The 23,383-nt window shown below is 60.2% G+C and overlaps 1 protein-coding gene across 7 annotated transcripts in view; it reads left to right on the forward strand.

Annotated features, from left to right (window-relative positions):
• The window catches only part of NFIX (nuclear factor I X), a 94,763-nt gene that overhangs the window by 57,456 nt on the left and 13,924 nt on the right, over positions 1 to 23,383 (forward strand). For 5 of the 7 annotated variants that reach the window (XM_059389151.1, XM_059389152.1, XM_059389147.1 and 2 more), the window contains exons 3-7: positions 16,334 to 16,396; positions 16,743 to 16,817; positions 17,167 to 17,287; positions 18,400 to 18,536; positions 21,345 to 21,467. In XM_059389151.1, the coding sequence (XP_059245134.1) occupies positions 16,334 to 16,396; positions 16,743 to 16,817; positions 17,167 to 17,287; positions 18,400 to 18,536; positions 21,345 to 21,467 (519 nt within the window). The remainder of the gene's footprint in view (positions 1 to 16,333; positions 16,397 to 16,742; positions 16,818 to 17,166; positions 17,288 to 18,399; positions 18,537 to 21,344; positions 21,468 to 23,383) is intronic. The other 2 variants (XM_059389148.1, XM_059389150.1) reach the window with 1 other exon arrangement.

Raw genomic sequence — 23,383 nt, forward strand, 5'->3', positions numbered from 1 at the left:
TCTCTCGGGAGTGTTACGCGAGGAGACCAACCCAGAGGCTCCACTGGGCTCAGGGTCTCCCAGCCTCCCTTCCCGGTTCGGGGTCTGGTATCCTCTCTCCCTCTGGCAGCAAGGAGGGGCCAGCTGTCTGGGTTTGGGGGCCTGAAGTAGAAGGCTAGGAGGTGGGTGAGGAGTTCTGACCTCCCCTTGGGGCCTCCCTGGCCATGGCTTTGAGCCAGCACTTCTCTCCTGCACGCGGCCCCACTGTGGTGACCCCATGATCGCCCCTCTGACTGGTACACGTGTGGCTCCCTGTGCGTGTGAGTGGTCTGTGGGGAGGCCTGTGGGGTGCGGTTTCGCAGAAGGGGAGTGAGGGCTGAGAACCAACGGGCAGGCAGGCCTGGGGTCCTAATGAGAAAATTGCTTCCAGCCAGGGAGCCCTGCTCTGCGGCTGAAATTGCATCCAGGCCGAGCCAACTCTGCGGCCGCAGTCCCGCCCTTCGGAAGGAGGTGAGGGAGCCGCCTGGGGCAGGGGGAGGAGCGGGGCCTGCACACGACTCACCCCCCCCCCACCCCCCACCCCCGCCCAACACCTTGGAGAGAGTCTTCTGCCTTTTGGGGAGGGGGGACTCCAGTGAGCTCCGGGGCCAGGCTTGGCTCCGGACCCTGCTGCCTGATCCTTGGGAGGCAGAGGCAGGAGAGGGGACTGGGAGATTCTTCTCTCCCTTCTGCTCAGTTCCGCTGAATCTGTGGGGCCCCCACCGCCTGCAGGGGTTCTCAGGGAGGTGGACCCATTTACAGGCTGACTGAGCAAGGGTGTGAGGGGCGCTGTGTTTCCACAGAGGTTCTGTGCGCAAGTTTGCCCACCTGGAGTAATTTGAAATCCAGCCGAAGACTTAGGGTCCGGCCCGTCTTGCCTGCTTCTCCACTCAGGAGGAGCCCAGTGCCCGCACCCCAGGCTAGGGGACCCGGTCGGTGAAAGGCCAGCTTAGCTTGCTTCTGTTACTCACTCTGGCCTTTCAGGAGAACCACCTACAGGAATAGCAGAAACCAAGGCCACGAAACCAGCCCCGCTTCTGAGGAAAGCTGGGACCTACTGTTCTGCTGCCAGTTGGCTCAGTGAGTTCCAGCCCCACGGATTAACCAGCCTCGGGCGTGCCCTTGCCCTGCCCCAGTGAACCAGAAGGTCCACCTTCTGGTTACCTATGGGAAAGACACATCCCACTCCTGGGAAAATACTTTCTTACTTGGGGCTCTGGTCTCTGCTGCCACTTCCACTTCGCTTGGAGGTTCTGGATCCCCTGTTTCCTAGATTCTGGTGGTTAGGGAGGAAGATTGTGGGGGAGGGAGGAGGCAGAGAGAGAATGGGCCACATCCAGGTGCTTAGCTGCCTTTGCCACCTGAGGTGACCCTGACCATGGGATTGCTCCCCAGAGAGGCCACCGGTCACCCTGGACCTTCCTGTCCCCCCACCCCCCTGGGTGGGGCCTCACCCGGCTCTGGCACGTTGTAAAGACTGTGCAGAGCAGGGAGTGAGCAGGAGTGCTTGGAGGGAGGGAAGAAGGCAGGAGGAAGGAAACAACCCCATTGTCATCCCCCAAATTACTGGCTGGGATGGCAGGGGAGGAGGCGGAAAGCCGACATTGTTTACTTAATTAAAAGTAAACAACAATTTGCCGCTGCCAGCCTCCCATTAGCTGTGTGCCGTGAGCCCTACGAGCTGGGGACTCGGCTTCAGCTCCCGCCGAGCCTGGCTCTTTTCACCACACCCCCAGCCCGGGCTCCCCCAGGGCCCTGCGCCCGTCCCTGGTTCTGCCTTTCTCAGGCTGAGCCGGAGAAGCGAGCTAAAACCGGTCGTGTCTCAGCATCCTTGGGGTGGGATAAGAGTGTCAGGAAACTGTCATTCGGCAGGTGAGTGAGAGGCCCCTGTGAGCCGAGGCTGTGATGCTGGGTTGTGGTCCCGCAGGACAGTGCAGGAAGCAGCACCCGGCCAGGTTAGCTAGGTGTCTGGCTCACTGGGGGAGGCGTTCCCCCCACTTCCCTCCTCACCTGGGTCCCCAGTCTATACTACCTGGAGGCCTGGGCCTCTCTGCCCCACCCCCCCCCTTTTTTCCTTTTTCCCTTTTAGCAGCTTATAAACATCCTTCTCCCGTCTTTTTGGCTCTGCTCCCAGAAGGGGGCTGTTCAAGGCTCCAGGAGGGCTTAGGGAGAGAGGCAAGCACCCTGGGCCTGTGGGGAGAAGGGCTGCTGGAACGGAGTCCCCCCACTCCTGCCAGGACAGCCACAGGTGACCCCAGGAACAGGGGAGGGGAGTTGGTCTGGGTTAGGCCTGACCTAGGGCTCAGCTAGGGTAGGGTGGTGAGAGGGTTGTGCACTGATTTCTGTTGGCCTCCAGGGGCTAAGCAAGGTACCTTGTCTGCGGCCTTTCTCCCCACCCCACCCCCACCCCGCCTTTGTAGAGCTCAGGCTGCAGATCTGGCCCAGGGCACGACTTTGGCTCCTGACTTTAGCCGTGACAGCTTTCCCTTTCCCTGTTGGAGGCCGGGGCTAAGTCATTTTCCAGCACCTTGCTGCTGATAAAACCCTTGCTGAGCCTGAGTCGCTCTGGCCAGATGTGTAAGTGGGGGAGAATATCTCAGAAAAAAAAAAAAAGAGCCAAACCTGAGACACTTGGGAAGCCAATCGACTGGGATTTACGCCCAAAGGGGGCGAGGTGAGGCAAGGCACCGGTAGTAAATACACAGTCAGTCTCGAGTCTGAGTCTCGGTTTGTATCTTGTGCCCCAGAGTGGTGGGTCCCACCAGACTGATTCTTCCCCCAGAGGACATTTGGCAATGGTGGAGACATTTTTAGTTCTCACAACTGAGGGGGCGTGATGCTACTGGCATCTAGTGGGTGGAGGCCAGAGATGCTTAGTGCTGCAGTGCAGTGCACACAGGCCGGCCCCACCACAGAGCGGTCCATGGGGCAGGGGCTGAGAACCCCAGTCTGGAGGTCGGCCCTCCAAGAAGATTGAGACACCTGCCCACTCTCCCCAGGAGCCATCCGGGCCCACCTCTGTCCTCCCCCAACATTTGCATCTTTCCGTCTTCCTCTTCTCCCCTCAGGATTCACACATCCACATGCGTGCACACATGCTCGCGGCTCCCGGGATTCACACGCATCAGGGTTTTCACATGCACTCGCACACACAGAAAAATCTGGGAAGTCTGTCCCGCGCTTAATTGAATTAAAGGACTGGGGTTTGGCAGGACATTGTGTATCTGAGCTGCAGCTTCTTGCCGCCGTTTCAGCCCTGGACAGGATGGTTCAGGCTCCCTGCGAGTCCAGCTGCTGCTGCTCCTCTCCCCTCCCTCCTTCCCCCACTTTCCAAGCCAGAGGCCTGGGAAGGGCCAGGCCAGCGACACAAGGCTCCTCCTCCCTGCTCTCACTGCTTTGCTTTGTGGTACTGCGGCTAGGAGGCTGGGGCCTCCTGAAAAATAGGTATCCCCCACATTGGAGGCCAGAGAACGGTCTGGAGCAGTCTGGCCCAGGCCAGTCCCTTATTCCGTTTTCTGCTGCCCATGCATGGGTTGGGAGGTCGAGGGTGCCGCTGATTGGAAAAGGGTTGCACTTCTTGGCTGAGCCTAAAGCCCTCCAGCTCTGCCTGAGAGGCCAGAGGGCTCCGGGGAGCCTGCACCCCTGCCCTAATGGGCAGAGGACACACAGCGCTTGGGGGCCTGCCATCCCTCAGGTCCTTTCCCCAACCTGAGCCAGGGATGGGGTGTACTTCGGGGCAAAGGGGACACTTTTCAGTGTCTCTTCCCTCCCACTGCTGCCAGGCTCCCTCTGCAGCCTCTGCTTTGGCAGGCTCTGGAGGTGGGCCTATTCTCAGTCCCCCTTTACAACCCCATTCTAGCCCCTGCTTGGGGAACAGAAGGAGCTCAGGCCCTGCTTCTCATCTGAGGGTGATCCCAGCCCTCACTTTGAGGAAGCTCCACACGAGCCACCTCTAGCCCAGAGACCGGGGCTGTTAGAAAGGTCCTGTGTCTAGAATGGGTACAGGAGATGCCCAGGGCCTCATTGTGGGCGGGAGGGGCGTGGTCAGCCAGCCTGTGCCTCCTGGGGTGCCATCTTCTAGCATGTGCCACCCTCTCTGGCCATGTCTTTCTGGGGGACTGCTGCATGCAGAATCTGCCCCCTAAAACCCAGCAGCTTAAGAGCTGCCTGGGCAAATCGCTAGTGGCTGGTAGTGGCCCCGTCCAGAAGGCCCATTGGAGGACCCAGCCCAATGGTGTCCCACATGTGTGACCACTGGTGTTTGGACAAGGCCCGGGGTTAAGGAGCAGTGCTCCCCCACACACACTCCCCACTGCTGGGCTACTCCGCTGGCTGGCCCGAGGAGTGGGAGAAGGATTGGGGGGCCAGAGAAGCTGCCAGACCCAGTCCGGAGCCCTGAGAAGCGATCTGCAAGGCCCAGGGTCAGGGGGGGTGGGGGGAGCGGGCCTCACCTCGGCTAACCTCCCTGCCGAACAAAGGGGCCTTTCTCCACACCCGCCTGGGAGGGTGTGCCTGCCCGACGGCTGCCGCCACTGCAGAGAGCGCTGTTGTTTTCTTCTTCTTCTTCTTGACTTTTCTCCATTTTTCTCCCTCTCCTTGGTTCCTGATCTCTGACTTTAGTCTCCATTTTTAACTTTTTGAGAGGGGCGGCGGAAGGAAATCTTTCCCTTCAAGCGTTTATCAAGTGCAGGGGCAGGTCTGTGCTGTCAAAAGGTGGGGGCGTCGTGGGAGTGTTGGGAACAGCCCTGGGGGTCACGCGGCAGCAGACTCACCCACACCCAGGGCAGCCCAGCTGCCTGGGGGAGGCAGGTAGGGACCGAGAGCCGCGGTGGCGTCGCGCAGGGTGGGCCCGAGCTCACTGGTTTACCCCCACAGCCATGCACCTGGCAGCTCCCCCCCCCCCCCGCCCCCCGCTCCTCGCTCGCCCATTCCACGGCCCCCTTCCATCCGGCCCCCGCACCGCAAGCTGTTCCTAATCAATGAGAACGGGAAGCTCGGCCCTCACATCACATCACGGGATGTGCTTGGCAGCGGTATCGGCAGCAACGGGAGTCGCCGCCTCGGGCAGTACAGCCCGGGGTTCGAGCGTCTGGGTCTGGCCGGGGCCTCCTCCTTCCTACTTAGGCCCCGTGCGCGAGCAGAGGGAACCCCGGCCCCTGGAGCCCCCGCCGGGCCGCGCGCAGGTTGGCCGCCCCCGCCCCGGGCCCCGCGGCTGCCGGCGGAGGGCAGCTAGTGTTAACTAGCTGCGCCACCTAGCTACGGCGTCCGGGAGTGCAGCGCGCCGGTCCGTGCGGGCGCGGCCCCTGAGCCCTGCTGCCCCCCGTGGCTCCGCTTAGGGGAAAGCCCCTTTTGGCCCTTCAGGGCATTGTCACGGGGGTGTTTGGCACCTGCCAACCTGGAGGGTCGGTATCATTCGGTCTCTTCAGCAGCTTAGACGGTCCCAGCCCCGAGTCTGGATAGCTGCCTCTTGCCAGGTGGCCCGCCATGGTACTGTGTGCAGGTCCAAGCTTCTGGAAGACGACCCTCAGCTGCTATTCAAGATCCCAGCAAAACTGAAATACTGGGTCCCGGAAGCCAGCCTCCTTGCCCCATCTATGTCCTCCTTATGTGTGCTTGGCGCTTTAGAGCGTATAAAACTACCCTCTGCTCTTCTCTAAAAATTCCTGCCCACAGCTCACTTTGTGCTGTCTGAGTGAGGCTCAGGGAGGGAAAGGAGGCTTGGGAGACACACTGGGTACCTGAAAACAGCAGGTCTAGGATTGGGATCCCAGACTCTTTCTGACACCCAGAGCCATCTCATGCCCTCAGGAGGCCACCTGCCTACACAGTTATTCAACCCAGCCTGGGCTTTCCATGCTGTAAGTTGGAGATTTGATGTCAGAGGTCCAAATTCTTCAGGTCTTGTCTGGGTAGCTCTGGACAGTGGCTGCCATAAGGTCTTTGTGGGTGGGGGAGGGTAGGGAGCAGAGCAAGCTTGCAAGTGTGCTCCCCTTCCCTGCCCTCCACACGGAGACTCTGCGTCCTTTCTCTGGTCAGTCCACAGCCGTCAGGTGTGGGGGTCCATGTGACCAGTCCTGCGGCGCGGGCCCAGCTGGGCTTTGCAGGAGAATTAGTGGTACTGAGGTTTCCACATCAATTCCTTGAGTGTTGAATGTTGATGGACCTGCAGGAAAAATGTTCTCTTCTTTAGAAGGGAAGGTGCTAGCCACGTGGTGCTTCTATCCCCTGGGTGGTCAGAAGTTGGAAGAAGGATCTAGAAGGATCTATTTAGAGTTTCGTTATTCTTTCCAACTGTACTTCCAAGTGTGGTGGATACACAAGTGAACAAAACACTGGCAGGCCTTGACCCCGGGGACTGATGCTTTGGTGGGGTGCTCCCAGCTGGGAACCCTTGGTCTGGGAGGCCTGGTGGCTAAGTCCTTGGGGCTCTTTTTTTTTTTTTTTTTTTTAAGATTTTTATTTATTTATTTGACAGAGAGAGACACAGCAAGAGAGGGAACACAAGCAGGGGGAGTGGGAGAGAAGTCGGCTTCCTGCCAAGGAGGGAGCCCGATGCGGGGCTCAATCCCAGGATCCCAGGATCATGACCTGAGCCCACGACAGACGCTTAACAACTGAGCCACCCAGACGCCCCCTTGGGGCTCTTGAGCCTTCCAGAACCAGAGTCTGCCCGTCCCCCAGCCCTGGTCCAGCCAGAGGCTCCCAGTGTAGATGGGATTTATTTTTTTTTTTAAGATTTTATTCATTTATTTATTTGACAGAGAGAAATCACAAGTAGATGGAGAGGCAGGCAGAGAGAGAGGGAAGCAGGCTCCCCGCTGAGCAGAGAGCCCGACTCGGGACTCGATCCCAGGACCCTGGGATCATGACCTGAGCCGAAGGCAGCGGCTTAACCCACTGAGCCACCCAGGCGCCCCTGTAGATGGGATTTAAAGGAAAGGCTGCTTGGCTTCCAACCTCCAGGCAGAAGTTCTGCACTTAGACCTTTGATTATGGCTTGTGCTTGTGTTTGCTGCTCTTCCATGAGCCCAAGTATGTGTCTCCCCAGAAGGCCTCCCTGGTAGAGGAGGCTCCTTTAGAGGGACCAGCCTGGGTGTCAGGTGCTGCGCCTTATGGAGCTGAGGAAACCAGAGCACCTGAGGACGGGAGCCAGGTGGCCTTGGCCTGCTCTGGCCTAGTGGGTTCTCTTTCCCCAAACCCTTTGGGTTCTCCTAAGGAAAGGGTCCGTGGGAGGCAGGGCGGGGGTAGGACTCTGCTCATGGCCAGAAAGAGAGAGGTAACCTAGAACGCGAGGAGCCCAGGGAGCCGTGATGCTCTCCCATCCCCACCATCTTCTGGCCAGCGTGACCCTCTCCCTGTTAGCAAGGAGGCTCTGTGTGTAGGAGCCTTCCTCCGCCCAGGGCTGGGCGTGACTTTACTCTCTGAGGGGATTCACCTCTCCCACCTTCTTTTCCTGGTCAGTTGTTCCTTTTCTGCCTCCTCTTCTGATCCTTTGCCCCCCACCTCCCTTCCCTGGAACATTGCAAAGGTGTGTGGGTAGAGGCTCCTTGGCTTGGGGCCACTCCAGTCCCTCACCCCGCTGAGCCCCCCCATCAGGTGCTGGCAGCTGGCTTGGGCCGAGCTGAGCTGCGCTTAGGAAGCCACTGCTGAGTGTTCTTAGGAATGTTTTCTCCCCTTGTGTTCCTTTTGTTTGTTTGTTTGTTAAGCAGTCACTTTCTCCTTTGTCTTCCTTTCTTCCTCTCTCCACTCTCTTCCTCCCTCTTGGAACCTTCTACTTCTCTCTTTTGCGGCCCTCTTGCTTTGAACCACTTTACTCTGGTTCTGATGTTCTATCTTGGTCCCTTCCTCTCTCTTAGTTTTATTTTTGTCTTTTTGTCATTCTCTTGCTCTGGGGTTCACGGATTCCTTCCCTCCTTTCCCCAAACTCCCGCTTGTTCCAGGCATGTCCCTCAGGTGGCCTCCAGAACTTCTGCACCAACCCCCCCTCCCCCCGCCTTTTCATCCCCGGTTGGCGTTAGTTAGTGCCTGGAGGACTCTGTACCTTTTACAAGTAATTAGACCAAGGGCAAGTGTATTTAGGGGATGGGGGGAGGGTGAGGCCTGACCCTGGGAGGTGGGGACACTATTAATAGTCCTAAGAGCAGCTGGAGGTGGGGGCAGTTGTCTGGCCAGGCCTGGCTTGGGCAGCTCAAAGGGTCAGAAAGGGCAGTGCTGGAAACAGAAAGCAGGTAGGGGTTGGGGAGCAGCTCTGCATGCCCCTAGCCTGGATGGGGGTGCCCCCTCCCCAGGGCCCAGTCTTTTCTTGGCATGCCGATATAGATGGGCATTCTCCACTGTCTGCTTCTGTCAGGTGCAGGAGAGGACAGAAGCTTTAGGGGTGCAGGCACTTTTATGGACCCAGCTATTACATGACTCCCGGCCCCAGGCGCTCTTGGAAACGGTGGCTGCAGCTGCTGGCGAGCTGTGGTACCAGCTGGCACTCCCAGGAGAGGCGGCTGGCCACCCCGTGGGGCAGCACCCACACTTCTGGTGTCCCCGGCCCTCTGTATCCTTAGCGCTGGACTAGGAGAGGCAGGGCCCAGTGCCCTCAGAGTCCAGGGGCAAAAGCTTTTCTCCCCCTTCTCTGTGGGCCTACCCATCCCCTGGCCTTCCCTCTCACTGCCTCTCCCCCGACCGTTTCCAGTGTGGGGACCATCCTGAGACCACTGACTGACTTCGGAGAGGGACACACCCGTAGAAGGCATCCTGCTCTTTTATGTCCAGAGGAACCTCTCTGCCCCTCTTTGGAGATGGTTATGGGCCGGGCCAGGCCCTGAGGGAGCCCATCAGCTTCCTGGTCGCATTCTCTAGGCCGAGACACCAAAAACCAGTAATCTAAGGCATTCTTAACGTGTCATAATGCGCCTCTGTGGTAGGGGGAGCTGAAGGTTAGCCATACTTCCTTCCCTGAGGCAGCCTTTGAGCTGAGCCGGAGAAGGAGGAGTTTCGGCTAATGCTGGTCCACGTGGAAGGACGAAGGACGGTGACATTGACGAGTCGGCCCCGGGCTAAGCACCTTACACCTGTTTTCCCATTTAGTCCTCGCCCAAGAGCCTTAGAAGGCAGGTGGCATCTGCATTTTACAGAGGAGGAAACAGCTCAGAACTTGACCAAGGTCACTGGGCTGGTAGGTTCTGGAGTCTGGATGTGAACCAAGGGAAGCCTCTTTCCACCGCTGCTGGCTGTCCACCTCCATCCCCCACTGCCCTTGGTGTGCCCCCTTTACCCTCTCTGTGCTGGGGTGAGGCCCGCCCTTGGAGTGGACATGGGGTCTAGACCAAGGATATCTCCTGGGTAGGCCAAGGGCAGGCCTGGGGTGGGGAGCTCCTGCCTCCCTCCAGCTCTCCGCAGGTCCCTCCTTTGGCTTCCTTCAGTAGCAGCCACTTCACTTCCACTCCCTGTCTGCTGGGAGTTCTGCTCTGACAGGACTTCCTCTCCCTGGGCACCTCTGGAACCCCCCAGATGTAAGGTGTCCCGGGTCTGCTTGCTCACGGAGAGCCTGTGGATCACTGGCAGAGGTGCTGGGGGTCAGTGCTGGGTCTCCTGCAAAGGGGCAGACCCAGGAGGAGCCTGAATGTCAATTCACATCTCCCAGGGCTTCACTGCTGGGAATTAACTGCTTAACTGCTGGCCTGGGCTTGGAGAGGCCCCTAACAGGCTGACTGGGCTTTTTTTCCTCCATCCACCTGCTGGGTGTTGGCCTCCGCACCACAGTGCAACCATCATTCTCTCCGCCATTTTGGCCACTGTCTGTCATATCATGGGGAAGAACAACTGGGCCCCTGGTTCCTCCCGGGCTTCAGTGACCATACCCCATCTCTCGTTCTTCCTGGGCTGGAGGTAGTGCCGAGGAAGGTTCTCCCGTCAGGTGCAGGGCAGAGAACGCTGAGCAGCTCACACCGCGGGAGCACCCTGGAGGCACCAGGGTTATGTGCCTGGGTCTGGCCTTTGGGGCCCCTTCTGCTGGTCTCCTGGGCGCCAGAGGAGCCCACTGACTTGCCTTCTCCCTTTCTGCGGTCGCACTGCTGGGCAGGGAGCCCTGCGGCAGACAGATCTGGCCCTGGCTCCCCGAGGACCACAGGCGGTGCTGGTGGAGGCAGTGTGGGTTGAGGTGGGAGAGGTAGTGCTGCCAGGGCCAGGGACTGAGAGTGGAAGGTCCCACCCATGTGTTCCCTGTGACCCGTGCTGTTGGCCTTGCCTTACCCTCCTCCCATGGGCCTTTTTGAGCGCAGGCCCCACAGACAGCCAGAACAGGTCTAGATCGTGCAAGGGTGACTGAGTCTCTTCCCTGGCCCTCAGCCTTCCTCCCCTGCACAGGTGACTCAAGGCACAGGCTCAAGCCCCTTCAGATCTGTGGGTGGAGGGAAGCGAGGAAAGGGGAGATGAAAGGTAATGGGGGAGTGACACGACACGTGTGTGCATCTTGTCCCTGGCCGCACCCTTTGCCCCTATGTTCAGGGCGGTGCTTCCTGGTCATGCTCCTGTGTTCTAGGTTACCTAGGAGTTCTAGGTTACCGCGGGATGGCTCCAGGGTCTGTGTGCACACGCACAAGCTGGTTGGCTCATGGGGGTGGTCTGCAGAGAGGAAAGAGGGAAGGAAAGATCCTAGAAGCTCCTTATGCCTGGCCTGGTGGAGGCCGAGCCCCTCCTCTCTTCGCCCTCTGGCTGCCCTACACTCTCTAGGACTTCCTCAGTCCCTGAGTCGCCTGTTTGCAGAGATGGGGAGAACCCCTCTGTGACCCATCTCCCTAGCCCCCCGTCTGTCCACCGCTCCCCTCCTCAGGGTGTCTCAGATTCTCAGACTTAGGTTTCAAGAGGCACAATAGTTACATTCTCCAGCTCTGATTGCTGTGGGCCAGGCCTCTGGTTCCCCTTGAGATTGGGTTTCCAGTGCCCTGGATGCTCCGGAATCACAGAAAGGTGGGGGGGGGCAGGTGGGGGAGGGGAGTGCCACCCTGGGGAGGGCCAGGATCAGCTCCTGAATTGCATCAGTCCTTCAGAGGACAGCATCCCTGGAGCGGAGCACACCGCTGCCTTACTTCTCGAATCTCAGCCCCTGGGAGAGCCTGGGGAAGGGCAAGCCAACTGCGAACTCTGGGGGCTGCCCGCTCCAGCCCAGAGGTCAGTGGAGCGGCAGAGCTAGAGGTGGGCTCCTCTGCGGCCCGGTGCTAAGCCCCCAGCATGCTGTGCACAGTGGGCCCGCAGTTCCCAGTGCCTCCTCTCATCCTACTCCTGTGGGATGGCAGGAAATTGCTGGTGGCGTGTGCACGTGCGTGCGTGTTTGTGCTTGCCTGAGTGTGTGCCCGTGTGGGTGTGGTTGAGCTGGGTCTTTCCCTCCTCTTGGCCACCTGAGCGCTCACTCTGTCAGTGATGTGCGTGGAGGCAGCTGGCCAGCAAGTTCCATGTGGCCCCTTTCACAGAGGGAGCTTGTTTCGGGTGGGAGCCGAGGCAGAGCGTTCCCGGCAGCAAGCAGGAATTCCTCCTTTACCTAACGGGAGCCATAAATATCTGCCCGTCTGTCTGTGACTGGAAACACACGTACACATATATAACGTGCTGTCAGTCGGGGTTCGTGTGCAACACTGGGCCCCTGCTGGCTGCTGCAGGTTCCCCTCCAGGGCTCCCACGAAGAGGCAGAGCCCTTCTGGGGACACACACACACACACACACAGAGAAACAGGCAAGGTTGGGAGAGGAAAGAAAGTTGGAGAAAGGGAACATGAAGGAGAAGGAAGGACAGAGAGAGGAGTGTGGAGCCGAGAGAAAAATAAGACTAGAAATGGGATTCCAGAGGAAAAGGTGAAGAGCTCCGTAAAGCAAGGAAGGGGCCTTCAAGGGCAGAGAAGGCAGAGCTGGTGCTCAGAGAAAGGCAGTCCTGGGGAGGGGGGCCTTGTGGCTGTTCTAGGGCTGTGGAGGGACCTAAGGAAGGGGGGCCCACATGCCAGCTGTTGGCTGAGCTTGGCCTGGGTCTGGGTACTGCAGAAGGCCAAAGGCCATCTTTGCAAGGGGGTTGACTGATGACATGTGTGCAGATAAACAGGGAGTCGCCCCAGACCCAGGAGCCATGCTGAGACAGAGTCCAGATCCATTACCTGCCCCCTGCATAGTCCCCCCTTCCAGAAGCCTCCACAGTGGCCAGGGCCCTCAGGCACTATGGGCAGGTGGCCTCTGCCTTTGAGGTGTGGATCCCATGAGTAGCACAGGTCCCACGCAGAGGGCAGTCAGCTGAGCATGCTCCCGTGGGTGGCGTGGGCTGGCTTAACCACCGGCAGCGTGGAGAATAAGCTGTGGGCTCTGAGATTCTCTCCAACCCCAAACCTGGCCTGGGCTCAGGGATCCTGATGCCGGTCTGCACAGGGCATCAAGCCCAGGCATAGGACACAGGCTTGGACTGTTTTCAGGAGGCTATATTCGACGGGCCTCATGCGAGGAAGCTTAAAACCAGAGATGATGCCCTCTGGTCCTCCAGGCCAGGATAGAGGGAAAGGTTGAGTTGGGTCAGGGCCAAAGCGGTGCCCCTGGCGGCTGCTTCCCATCTCCAGTCGCTAGGGCGTGAAGGCAGCAGTAGCCTCTGATGAGAGGTGCAGGCAGGGAGCTTAGGGCTGCTTTGCTGACCTTAGGGTGGCCCCAAACTGGCGGTGTGTACTTAGGGGCCCCACCGCTCTGGCAGCCAGGCAGAGGAGAGGCGAGGCCAGAGAGGCTCCTAGGGGATGTGGCCCTGGAAGGCTGGAGAATCAGAGTGACAGCCTCGGGGGCGTGGGCCCGGGGAGGGTTTGGGGGGAGGATAAAAGATGGAGCTGGGCACCTGTCTGCCTGCCTTGTGCTAGCCAATACTGTCCCTGCCCCTCCACTGGCCCACAGGCCACCAGCTGGCCCATTATCCCTGGCGAGAAAGCAGACACTGGAGGGAGGCTCCCACGTGGCAGCAGCTCACTCATGCAAACCCGCCCGGCTGGGACTGCCAGGGGAGAGCCGCTCCGCTCTGGGTCCGAGGCAAGGGGAGAAGGGGGGCAGCGCAGAGAAGAGCCCCCGCTGTGCAGCAGTCAGGTCTCCTCCTGCGCTGTTGGCAGGGGGCAGTGCGTGGGGCCTGTGAACAGGAGATAAAGAGTTCAGGCAGAGGGTTTTTTCTCACTAACCGTGGATTTGTATGTTTGTTCAGCTGGTGGCTCTGATAAGCCCCATTCTGCCAGATAAAAGCTGAGCAGCCATGAGGCGGGGCGTGGGGAGGGGTGTCATAAAGGGACCTTCCTCCTGTGTGTCCTGAGGCCTGGGGTTATCCCCTCCCCCGGGGAGCCCAACAAGGAAAGGAGTCAGGATGCTGGGGTGTCTCGCTCCCTGGTGTGCTGGCCTGTGGTGCGGCTTCTGATCCCAGAGGGCTGTCTAGAGTAGGCCCGGAGCTGAAGCACGGCTCCTGGAAAAGCCCAAGAAAGCTAGCCTGCTGGCTCCCTGCTCTGGGGGTGGGGGGGGGCGGGTGGGGGGTGGTCTCCTCACCCTCCCTAGGAGCCTGTCCACCAGGGCCCGCTGCTCTTTGGCCCTGCAGCTGCTCTATGGGCTCCTGTCGGCACCCCCCACCCCCCTGCCCTGTCTGCCCACAGGGTGGACAAGGGTCTGCCCCATTACGTCCCTTACTGTCCTGTCTGGGCAGGGTTCGTAGTTGAGCCCCTGGGCCTGGGGCTGGCCTGCAGGGGCTTCAGCTGCCTCTGAGCAGACCATGGTGTCCCCAGGGCTCCTGCTTTAACCCTCCCTTCCCCTCCTGCTGCGTGCGGGCCGCCAGGGTGCAGGGGCTGCTGCTCGAGCGGGCCGGTGGGGCCCTGGCCGGAGCTGCCCCTGCTGCAGGGCTGGCTGGGTCCAGATTTCCAGCGTTTCTGCCTTTTGTCCTGGAGCTGAGCTGAGCATGCCGGGGGCCGGCGGGGGTGGCATTGTGGGGACGCTGGCTGGGCCGCCAGCCGTAAGATGGCTGCCAAGGGCTAAGATGGCTGCCAGCAGCGCCTGGAGGCGCGTGGCAGCGGGCCTCGCCCGCGCTGGATCCTCGCTCCCGCTTGCTCCTTTACATCTAGCTAATAGTAATAACAGCAATAACATTTCGGGACAGTGTCCTGGTTTAGAAGGATTTCCTGTCTATCGCGCTCTCCTGGAGCCCCATTTGTCTCTGCCGTAGTCGCTGGCCCACCTCCATCTCTTTGTCGGGTTCTCTCTCGCCTTGCTGTCCTTGGGCTGGATGTGCGCATGCGCGCAGCTTTCTGTCTCCACCTGGCCGCGTTCAGGGGGGCCCGGGACCACACCCTTGAGTGGACGCCTCTGGCTCTCCCAACGCCACGGACCCGGACCTGGAAGGCTAGTGGGGACGGAGTCGGTCCCAGGATGGGTGGGGTCAGTAGCAGGCGCCCCCCTGGGGCCGCAGGGGAGCGGCAGGCGCCGGGCTGGTGGGTTGGCCCTTCGGAAGCTTTGAGGGGCACACGGGGCAGCCGTGGGAGATGAAGCAGGCTCGCGGCACCCCCAGTCTAGGGATGTCCTAGAATGGACCACGCACACCCTCAGCCCCTCACCTGAGTCTTCCTGGACTGGCGGGGGGGGGGGGGGGGGGGGGGGGGTGGGGGTTGAATCAGACCTAGAGAGCCAGAAAGAGGCCAGGAGGAGAGAAAGACAAAATTGATACCCGCAAGACTGTGGCACAGAGAGGGTGCCCTCCTGGGAGCCTGGGAGGAGGTCCTGTAGGTTCTCTCCAGAGTGGAGAGTGCCACTAGCAAAGACACGCGGCCTGGGGTAGGACTCCCCGTCCCTAAACACACCACAGGCGTGAGCACAAAGGGCGGTGTAGCAGGATGTGCCCCAAATTGGAGGGGTTGAGGGGACCTCATGAACATTTTCCTTATAGATTTCTGTTTTCTCGATTTGTGACGAGTTTTGTTTTTTGGTTTTTTTTGGACTTAAAAAAACGGAACAAGGTAAAGAATGGGGCAAGTGGGGACTGGAACTGTCCTGTTGTAGGCAACCTGTCCTTTCCCGCTGGTCACACTGAGGCAGGAGGACAAGAACTTGGCCTGAGCCAAGCCTGGGCCTTTGCTCCCAGGGGGATGCTGTTCTTCTTACCAGCCCCCCTCAGCCATCCCTCTTCCCTTCCACCCGAGTGGCCGAGCGGCCACAGGCCACCTTGCTGCAGTCTCTTGGGCCTAGGCCTTGTTCTTCAGGAACTTCCTTGCTGGTCACCCCCCAAGTGTGAGCAGCTTGGCTGTGAGGCCAGTGAGGTGGCGGGGCTCTCAGGCCGGCAGGCTGACCGTGGGGTGGTGGGTGAGACCCAGGAGGCCGGGTCAGAGAGCTGGGCAGAGCCTTGGGCCGATACCAGGGTGCGGTTTTCTGATGCCACCCCCCATGTTTTTCCCTTGAGCGGTCGATTCTTTACCAAATGCCTCGCCTTCCTCCTGCCCCCCAACCTGCCCTGGCCCCCCTCTGCCACCCTCTCGCCAGCTGTCGTGCCTGGGCAGGCATTCTGGAGGTCCCTATTGTGCCCCTGGCACACAAAGCTTTGAGGACCTGGGGGGCGGGGGTGGGGGGGCTTTCCCAAGCTCCGCAAAATATTCACACACACACTCCACCCTGCCCCAGCCCTCTGTGAGCTCCCGCCGCACAATGGGCCCTTGTCTCGGGGCTCCCTCTGAGCAGCTGTGGCACTGGGGCATGAGACAGCCCAGACAGGCTGGCACAGAGCGGGCGACAGCGTCAGGGCAGACCTCCCCCCTCGGGGTTGCCAGGCACTGCCTGTGTGCATAAAGGTGAGGTGTAGGAATGGCTGTAATTAATGAAGTGCGAGAAGGAAGGGGCTGCTCCCCTGGGAGCTGGAGCCGAGTGGAGGAGGGGGGACCCTTGGGTTCATCCCAGCTGTGCAAAGAGGTGATCCCTGGCTTCTCTTATGGGTATCGTCCTCGCCCTGGTCCTTAGCCGCTGCTACTCTCCTGGGGCCGACTCTGCCACCAGGCACATGGGGCAGTGTCCGCAGCCCGTGCTGGCTGTCGCACTGGGGCGCTACTGGGATCTGGTGTGTGGAGACTCGGGCTGCGGCCAACCTCCCCACAGTGCCCAGGACACCCCGCCACCGAGAAGGAGCTGGCTCTGGTATCTATAGGACTTCCTTCTTTCTCTCTTCAGGTTGTCCCTAGGCTGCTTCCCTCCGAGGAGAGGGTGCTGTGAAGGTGTTTACAGGGCTGGAGGGGCAGCTGCTTGGATGGTGTGTGGGGGACACTTTGATCTTGACCCCTTTTCCCCTTTGTGTCTCCTGCAGAATCCGGACAATCAGATAGTTCAAACCAGCAAGGAGATGCGGACATCAAACCACTGCCCAACGGTCAGTGCCCCTCCGACCCCGCTCCTGTGGGCCCACGTCTAGCCTCTGTGGCTTGCCCTGCCCCTACCTGCCTTCCCTCCCCCTGGCCAAACTGGCAGCCCGTCTCCTCCATTTCTTCCCCTTTACTCAGCCATTCCTTAGCTGAACTTCAGCTGATGCCCCAAGGGCAGGAGCTCACCAGAAGCCTACTCACCCTTCTGTGTAGACATGAGGGCCCCTGAGGGCCAGCCTGGGTCTGGAATGGAGGGGAGGGAATCAAATCCCAGTGGGGAGAGCTTCAGGGACACAGGCAGGCAGCACCCTCCAACCTTGCCTGACTCACTCACTTGTTCTTTCCCCTCTTCAGGGCACTTAAGTTTCCAGGACTGTTTTGTGACTTCCGGGGTCTGGAATGTGACAGAGCTGGTGAGAGTATCACAAAGTGAGTTCTTTCTTCCAGCCAGGGCCGAGCTCAACAGACTGGGGGTGTAAGGAGGTGGGATACGGACCCCATGTGTGGCCCCCCCCCGCTGGTGGGGTCTTGGCCAAGGGGCAGACAGGGTTTCCTGGGATGCTCTGCCCGTTGGTCCTGGGCCGGGTGGAGCGGAGGCACCTGGAGAGCCCAGTCTCTAGTCCCCACTGCTTCGGAGGAGAAAAATCACCACCAAGGGCTCTTGCCCAAAGACGCCCCAGCCAGGAGGAGGCTTTTGGGGAGTTGTTTAGGACGATAAAACAAGGCTCCACTGGGGCTTCCACCCCTCAAACCTTATCACCTTCTTGCCTTTTCCCAGCTCCTGTTGCGACAGCATCAGGGCCCAACTTCTCACTGGCCGACCTGGAGAGTCCCAGCTACTACAACATAAACCAGGTGACCCTGGGGCGGCGGTCCATCACCTCCCCTCCTTCCACCAGGTGAGCCCAGCACCCTGCCCCCCGCCAGCCCCAGGCCATCTCAGGTGCTGCAGCCAGCTGCACCTCCAAGGCCTGGGAGCCTTAGAAGGTCACCCCTTGTTGAGGGCGTGGGCTCCGGAGCTCCAGGGCCTGCCACACTACCAATCCCCTGAGCTTCCTGCTTCGTGCTGTGCTGTCGCTGGCTATTTGGTGCCAGGGACATAAGCCTAAACAAGGCATGGGTCTGCCCTGAGGGCACTCCCAGTGGGGATCTGAGAAGGCCTCTCTGTTGCGGAAGTGACATTTGAGCCCAGACAGGCCTGGGATGGAGGCTCCAAGTAGAGCAGCCCCATCCCAGCCAAGGGTGGACAGCCAGGTGGGACGCCCCCCCCCCCCCAAAGAAGGCTCTAGAAGATATTTAGACTTAAAACCTACTGAAGGGTTTGAAGCAGGAGATGCGGGGGATATGGGTTCCAGAAAGTGCCCCTTGCAACAGCATGTGTGGGCAGGACAGACGGCCAGTTAGAGGCTGGAGTAGAGGGGGGCCTCAGCTGGGTGTGGGAGAGGCGTGGGGGGGGGGGGGGAGCTGAGAGGTGTTGGGGGGTGGACACATTCAGCCTTTGTCAGGGCCAGTTGTTCAGGACCGGAAGGGATCCTGTGCTTTAAAAAAAAAACTTGGACTTCTGATTCATTGTGAGGTTTTTGGCATTCACTTTAATTTGTTAGAATATTACGCTGTAATACTATAGTAGCTTCGTGGTAGTACTATTTTCATATAAAATAACCTAGTATCTTGATGTCTGAGTTTTGCAGCACCCCTTTGGGATTTTTGTTCCTGGCAAGTGCCTCTCAACTTGCCCTGGCCCTGGGGGTTGATGGGAAATAGAAGGCGGGGCCAGGGAAGCAAGGGAGGAGGCTTTTGCCCCCTCTTTGACCTAAGCAGCTCAGTGGATGAGGGTTTCATGGACTGAGAAGGGGATTAAGGAGGAGGAACAGGTGGGCTGGGCCCTGAGGGACTCCCAGGGCCGGTCTAGTCTCAGGGGTGGGCACGTAGTGAGTGCCAGGGAGCCTCGGCTTGAGTAGCTGTAGCTCAGTCTTCCCTTGGCCTACCTGATCCCTCTCCTCTTTCCTAGCACCACCAAGCGCCCCAAGTCCATCGATGACAGTGAGATGGAGAGCCCTGTCGATGATGTCTTCTATCCTGGTACAGGCCGCTCCCCAGCAGCCGGCAGCAGCCAGTCCAGTGGCTGGCCCAACGATGTGGATGCAGGTATGGGCGTTGCAGGGCCGACGCAGAGCAGGGCAGCCGGAGCCTCTTCTTCCTGCTCAGCTTCCACGGCGAGCCTCCCTCCGGTTCCCCTGCTGTGGTGGCGCTACCTGTCTTCTGGCCTCCTGACCTTCCAGAGGCGGGCAGACCAGGCCGAAGGAGGGGGTGGAGGCGAGGAGCTGGGCTGTCCCTACATGGGCAGCAGAGCCATGGGTGTGATGGAAGGAAAGCAGAGGCCCCAAGCCCCGAGCTCTCGTGGTCTCCTTCTCTTGCTGTTTCTCTAGAGAGGACACCCCAGCTCTGTGGTCCCCTGGTGTGAAGCAGTTTCTCTCAGTCTGGGCACCATGGACATGTGGGGCCACATCATTTTCTGAGGCGGGGCCGTCCTGTGCACTGGAGGGCGTGGAGCACCAGCCCTGGCCTCCAGCCACCAGCCAGCAGCAACTCCCCACTCCTCCCCAAAGTATAATGACCAAAAACGTCCCCAGATATGTCGCTGAATATCCTCTGGCATAGGGGAGAGGCCCTGAGTTGAGAACTGCTCGTTTGAAGGCCCGGGATCCCAGAGAGGAGCAGAGTCTAGGAAAGGATGACCAAATCATTGTCCAGTCAAGCGGGAAAGCTAGGGAAGGGCAAAGGGAGCCGGGTCAGTCCTCCCAGTACCCTCCGGCTGCCCCTTTCTCCGTGAACCCACCCACCTTCACTTCCAGTCTTGACCGGAGGCCTGAGCAGACCCAGAGAACCCAGATGGGAAGGAGGGGGAGTGCGCATGTATGCTCCCACTTGTGTGTCTGCATGCCCGATAACACGCATGAAGAGGCTGGCCGTGGGCTACTCCGGCCGGGCACACTGCTCGTGCAACCTGCGTGTGTCCCTGAGGTGCGAGTCGCGGTGCTGGGGAGCGCAGCCCCGTGTGCAGGGCTTGTACACAGGGCTTGTACGCTCTGGTCAGGCCTGGGGATGGGAGCTCTGCTCTGGAAGCAGGAAGAGGAAGGCCCGACTTGCTGTCGCTTTGCCTGGTGTTTTCCAGATGTGCTTCTACAGAGATGGGCCAAGCAAATGGGCCGGGCAGGGGTTCAGGAAAAGCAAGGCAGAAGGGCGGGGAGGGCTTCTGCGTTGCTGTGGTCCAAGGGACCCTCTCTCAGCTCCCTGGGATGAGTGGAGGAGAGCTCATCTCGAGACCTTGGGCCGGGGGAATAGACCAAGAGCAAAGCTCACCTTTGTGGAACAGCTCTCCGGGCAGTCTTTGGGTGCCTCTCACAGGGCTTTGTGTGGCAAGCAGGGAGCTGGGTCGACACAGCCCAGATACTTCTCTGGGAGAGAGAGAAGGGGTTGAAAAGGCCTTGAAGACTCCGCAGCCAGGGCCTCAGTTAAGTGACTGTCTCTGGAGGACTCAAGTGCCTTGAGAGCTGCATCTGTAGCTGCCTCCTGGGGCTCAGCTTCCCCGTCCCTCTGCCCTGACCTGGTGCCCAAGGAGCTGTCCCCTCTCTGGCTCCCACTCTTTTTTCTCAGCCGTCTGCTCTGGTGCCTGCCATTTCTGCTCTTTCCAGCTGTCCTGCCACGCACGGCCCCCAGCATCCTCCTGCAGCACCCCCAGCTCCCTTGCTTTCCCTCTTTTCCTCCGCCCCCCACCCCCGCGGTGTTGTTTCCCCGTGCTGCGACAAATCGCCAATTAAGCAGCCCAGCTGCAGGACAGGGAACAGCTGGGGAAGCGCTGTGCGGCCACGGGGACAGCTGTGCACAGCTGGTGGGGGTGCTCCCCACCCCCTCACCGTGCCAGCTATCAGGTGGCACACAGCTGCCGCCAGATAACACCTCTGCTGGCGGCTGGGAGTTCGCCCTTCCCCCACCTCTTCCCTCCGCGGTTAAGACTGCAGCCCCCACCCCCACTCCCACTCAGACAGAGTCTGTGCCTGAAAGACGCTCCGCGCATCCCCTCCACTCCATCTGAGCCCTCCAGCCTCAGCCTAGGACAGGGGACAAGCTCGCCTGGAGGACCTGGCCCAGGGCCCCTGCTGTGTCAGAGCCTCCATGGGACATCATGCTCTCAGGGTGCAGAGATGACTCAGTTGGCAGCATCAGGATCTTTCAGACAGAGCTGCAAGGCCGGAGGGGGCGGGGGGGGGACTCTGTGCCCCTGTCCCAGTGAATGCCACCCATCTCTGGCACCAGGAGGAGAACAAAGCCCTGAAATAAGGCAGAGGCAGCCGCCCAGCCTCTGGATCCCCTGGAAGGGGGTTCCTTTGCTGTCTTGCTCTGCCACCCAGGTCCTCCGGTCCCTCCAGGTCCTCCTGCTCTCTCGTCGGGTGACATAGCATGTCACCCCTGCAGTCCCTCCCAAGGGCTGTGACTTCTTCCTACCAGAGCCTCCCCCAGTCCAGGGCCCCACAGAGCAGACCCCAGCCCATCGCTCTTCTGGGTCGCCCCTCACTCTGAAGCTGGCTCCCCGGGGCTGCTCCTGCACACCTTCCCCGCCCCCTGCCCCCGCATCCCACCTTTTCATCCTGTGCCCTACGAGCTCATCATCTGCTCATCAGGGAGCAAGACGGGCCCCCTTGCTCATCTCCTACCCTGTGCACCCGAGGGTCTCGTTTTGCTCTCGGGTCAGAGCACCTGTAGCTGGCCAGGCGGCACACGGGGCCTAAGAACCAGAGCCAGAATGGGGCAAAGGAGGCAGGAAGGGGGTGTGTGGGGGGAGGGATAGCAGGGAGGGGGCAGAGGAGAGAGGAGCTGGCTGCTGGCTTCCCGCCTTCCCTTGCTCTCACCCCGGCCCAGCTAAACCTGCCCTGTGTTGCTGATTCCTCCCCCCAGGCCCGGCTTCTCTAAAGAAGTCAGGAAAGCTGGACTTCTGCAGTGCCCTCTCCTCTCAGGGCAGCTCCCCGCGCATGGCTTTCACTCACCACCCGCTGCCTGTGCTTGCTGGAGTCAGACCAGGTGAGAAATGGGGGGCCTGGCCGGGGGGTGGGGGCAGTGGGGGAGGCGGTGGAGCGCTTAGGGGCAGCTGGCCAGGTGAAGGAGCTGGGGTGACAGCCCGAGTGACAGCCCCAAGCTCTCTGAGTAGGCGGCGACGGTCCGGCGGAGGGTGGGCACGGGAGTGGGCCCTCCCTCTGCGGCAGCCCCTCCTCGCCTTGTCCCCAAGCAGCCTCCCGCTTGCTTCTCACTCCCCATGTGCACGTGTGTGCATGGGTGCATGTGTGTGTGCTGGGCAGCATGGGTCTGTTTCAAGGCCCTCCCCGACCTGCCTTCGGTGACAGAGGCCTCAGATCCACTCCTGCCGCCTCTCCTTGCCTCTTGCCAGGGGAGGGCGGGAAAGCACAAGGCTTCTCCTTCTGTACTCTTTCCCTCTTCCCTCCGAGCTCCTGGCTGAGCCTGGGGTCCGATTTCCCAGCACCGGGGTTGGTCCCCGTGGGGCACAGGCTGACAAGAGCACTCAGGGGAGCCCGGGCTCCCTTCTCAGGCCCTCCCTGCCCTTTTGCCAAAAGTCAAGGGCTGGGCCCAGGGGCTGGTAGCACCTGGGTTGTTCTCCAGGGAGAGGAGCAAGCCCACTGCCTTGGTGGGCTCTCTTGCTTTGCTCGGGAGCGGGTGCTTGGTGGGGGCAGGGTAGGGGGGACATCTCAGTGTTCCTGAGGGGACAGCATCCGGCAGGAAGTGGTAGCAGCTGAGTCCTCAGCCTCTCCATTCCCTCATTTGCTTTTTCCCTCCCCTGGTACCTTTCTGGCAGAAAGAGGCCTGGACTTTTTCTCTGCCTGCCTGCCGTCTTGTGGGCTCGTCTGTAGGACACAGAGAAGAGTGAGGTTTACCCTCCCGGCTTCCTCCTCGGGGCCTCCTGGCTGAGAGCCCAGAGGCAGCCTGTGCTGGGGCAGGACGTGGTGGCCGCAAGGTGGGGGCGGGGACCCCAGGCCCTCTCCGCGCAGGCAGCAGGAGGGCAGCAGGCCCAGCTCCGCTCAGCTTTTATGAACTCCAGAGAGAAGCCAAGTTTCCTCAGCCCCTAATGAAACTGAGAGCAAGAGCGAGCTGATTGGAAACAGACCGGAGGGGGAGGACTCGGCCCAGGGAAGAGCTGGGGCCGGCGCCGGGGTGCGAGCTGTGTGTGGGGAGGATGCGTGTGCAAGGACCGCGGGGCTGAGCGCACGGGAACGCGGCCTGGGCAGCAGCGGCCAGAGCCACCGTCCTGTGCGTGCAGGAGCGGGTGTTATGTGTTTCAGGGGCTCGTCCTGCACAGGAAAGGGGCCGGGGCCCTGTCTCCAGCCAGAGCCTGGGACCCCTTGGTCCCTTCTCTCCCTCCCCCAGACTCACCCGTAGGCCCTGGACCAGGGTGAAGCCAGTGAGGCCCTCCCCACGACACTCCCAGGAGGCCCCAAAACCCTAGTCATCAAGATAAATAATATTTAATGTAATAATTGAAACGTTGCAAACAACACGCGAGGAACAGCTATCAGCATTTTAAACAAAAGATGGGGCTGGCCTTGCACTTGCCCAGCCTTGCTGTGTTCACATCACCCAAGCTCCAGCCCTGGTTCTAATCAGACTTGATTACAAAGACCAGCAGCTGGCTGACCAGCCCTGGTTTGCCAATTTGACTTTTTATTTTAAAAAAGTAGTAAAAAAAAAAAAAAAAAAAAAGATTTATTTACTTAGTTTGGCGGGAAGGGGCCAAGGGAGAGAGACAATCTCCAGCTGACTCCTCGCTGAGTGAAGCGCCAGGCGTGGGGCTCAGGGTCACCACCCTGAGATCACCACCCTGAGGTCATGACCTCAGCCGAAATCAAGAGTCTGATGCTTCACCGACTGAGCCATCTGGGCGCTCCGCCGGTCCAGCTTGTGAAAGTACTGTGTTAAGACATTGCTTA

Source organism: Mustela nigripes, chromosome 2 (assembly GCF_022355385.1).
Source record: "Mustela nigripes isolate SB6536 chromosome 2, MUSNIG.SB6536, whole genome shotgun sequence".
NCBI classification, from domain to species: domain Eukaryota; kingdom Metazoa; phylum Chordata; class Mammalia; order Carnivora; family Mustelidae; genus Mustela; species Mustela nigripes.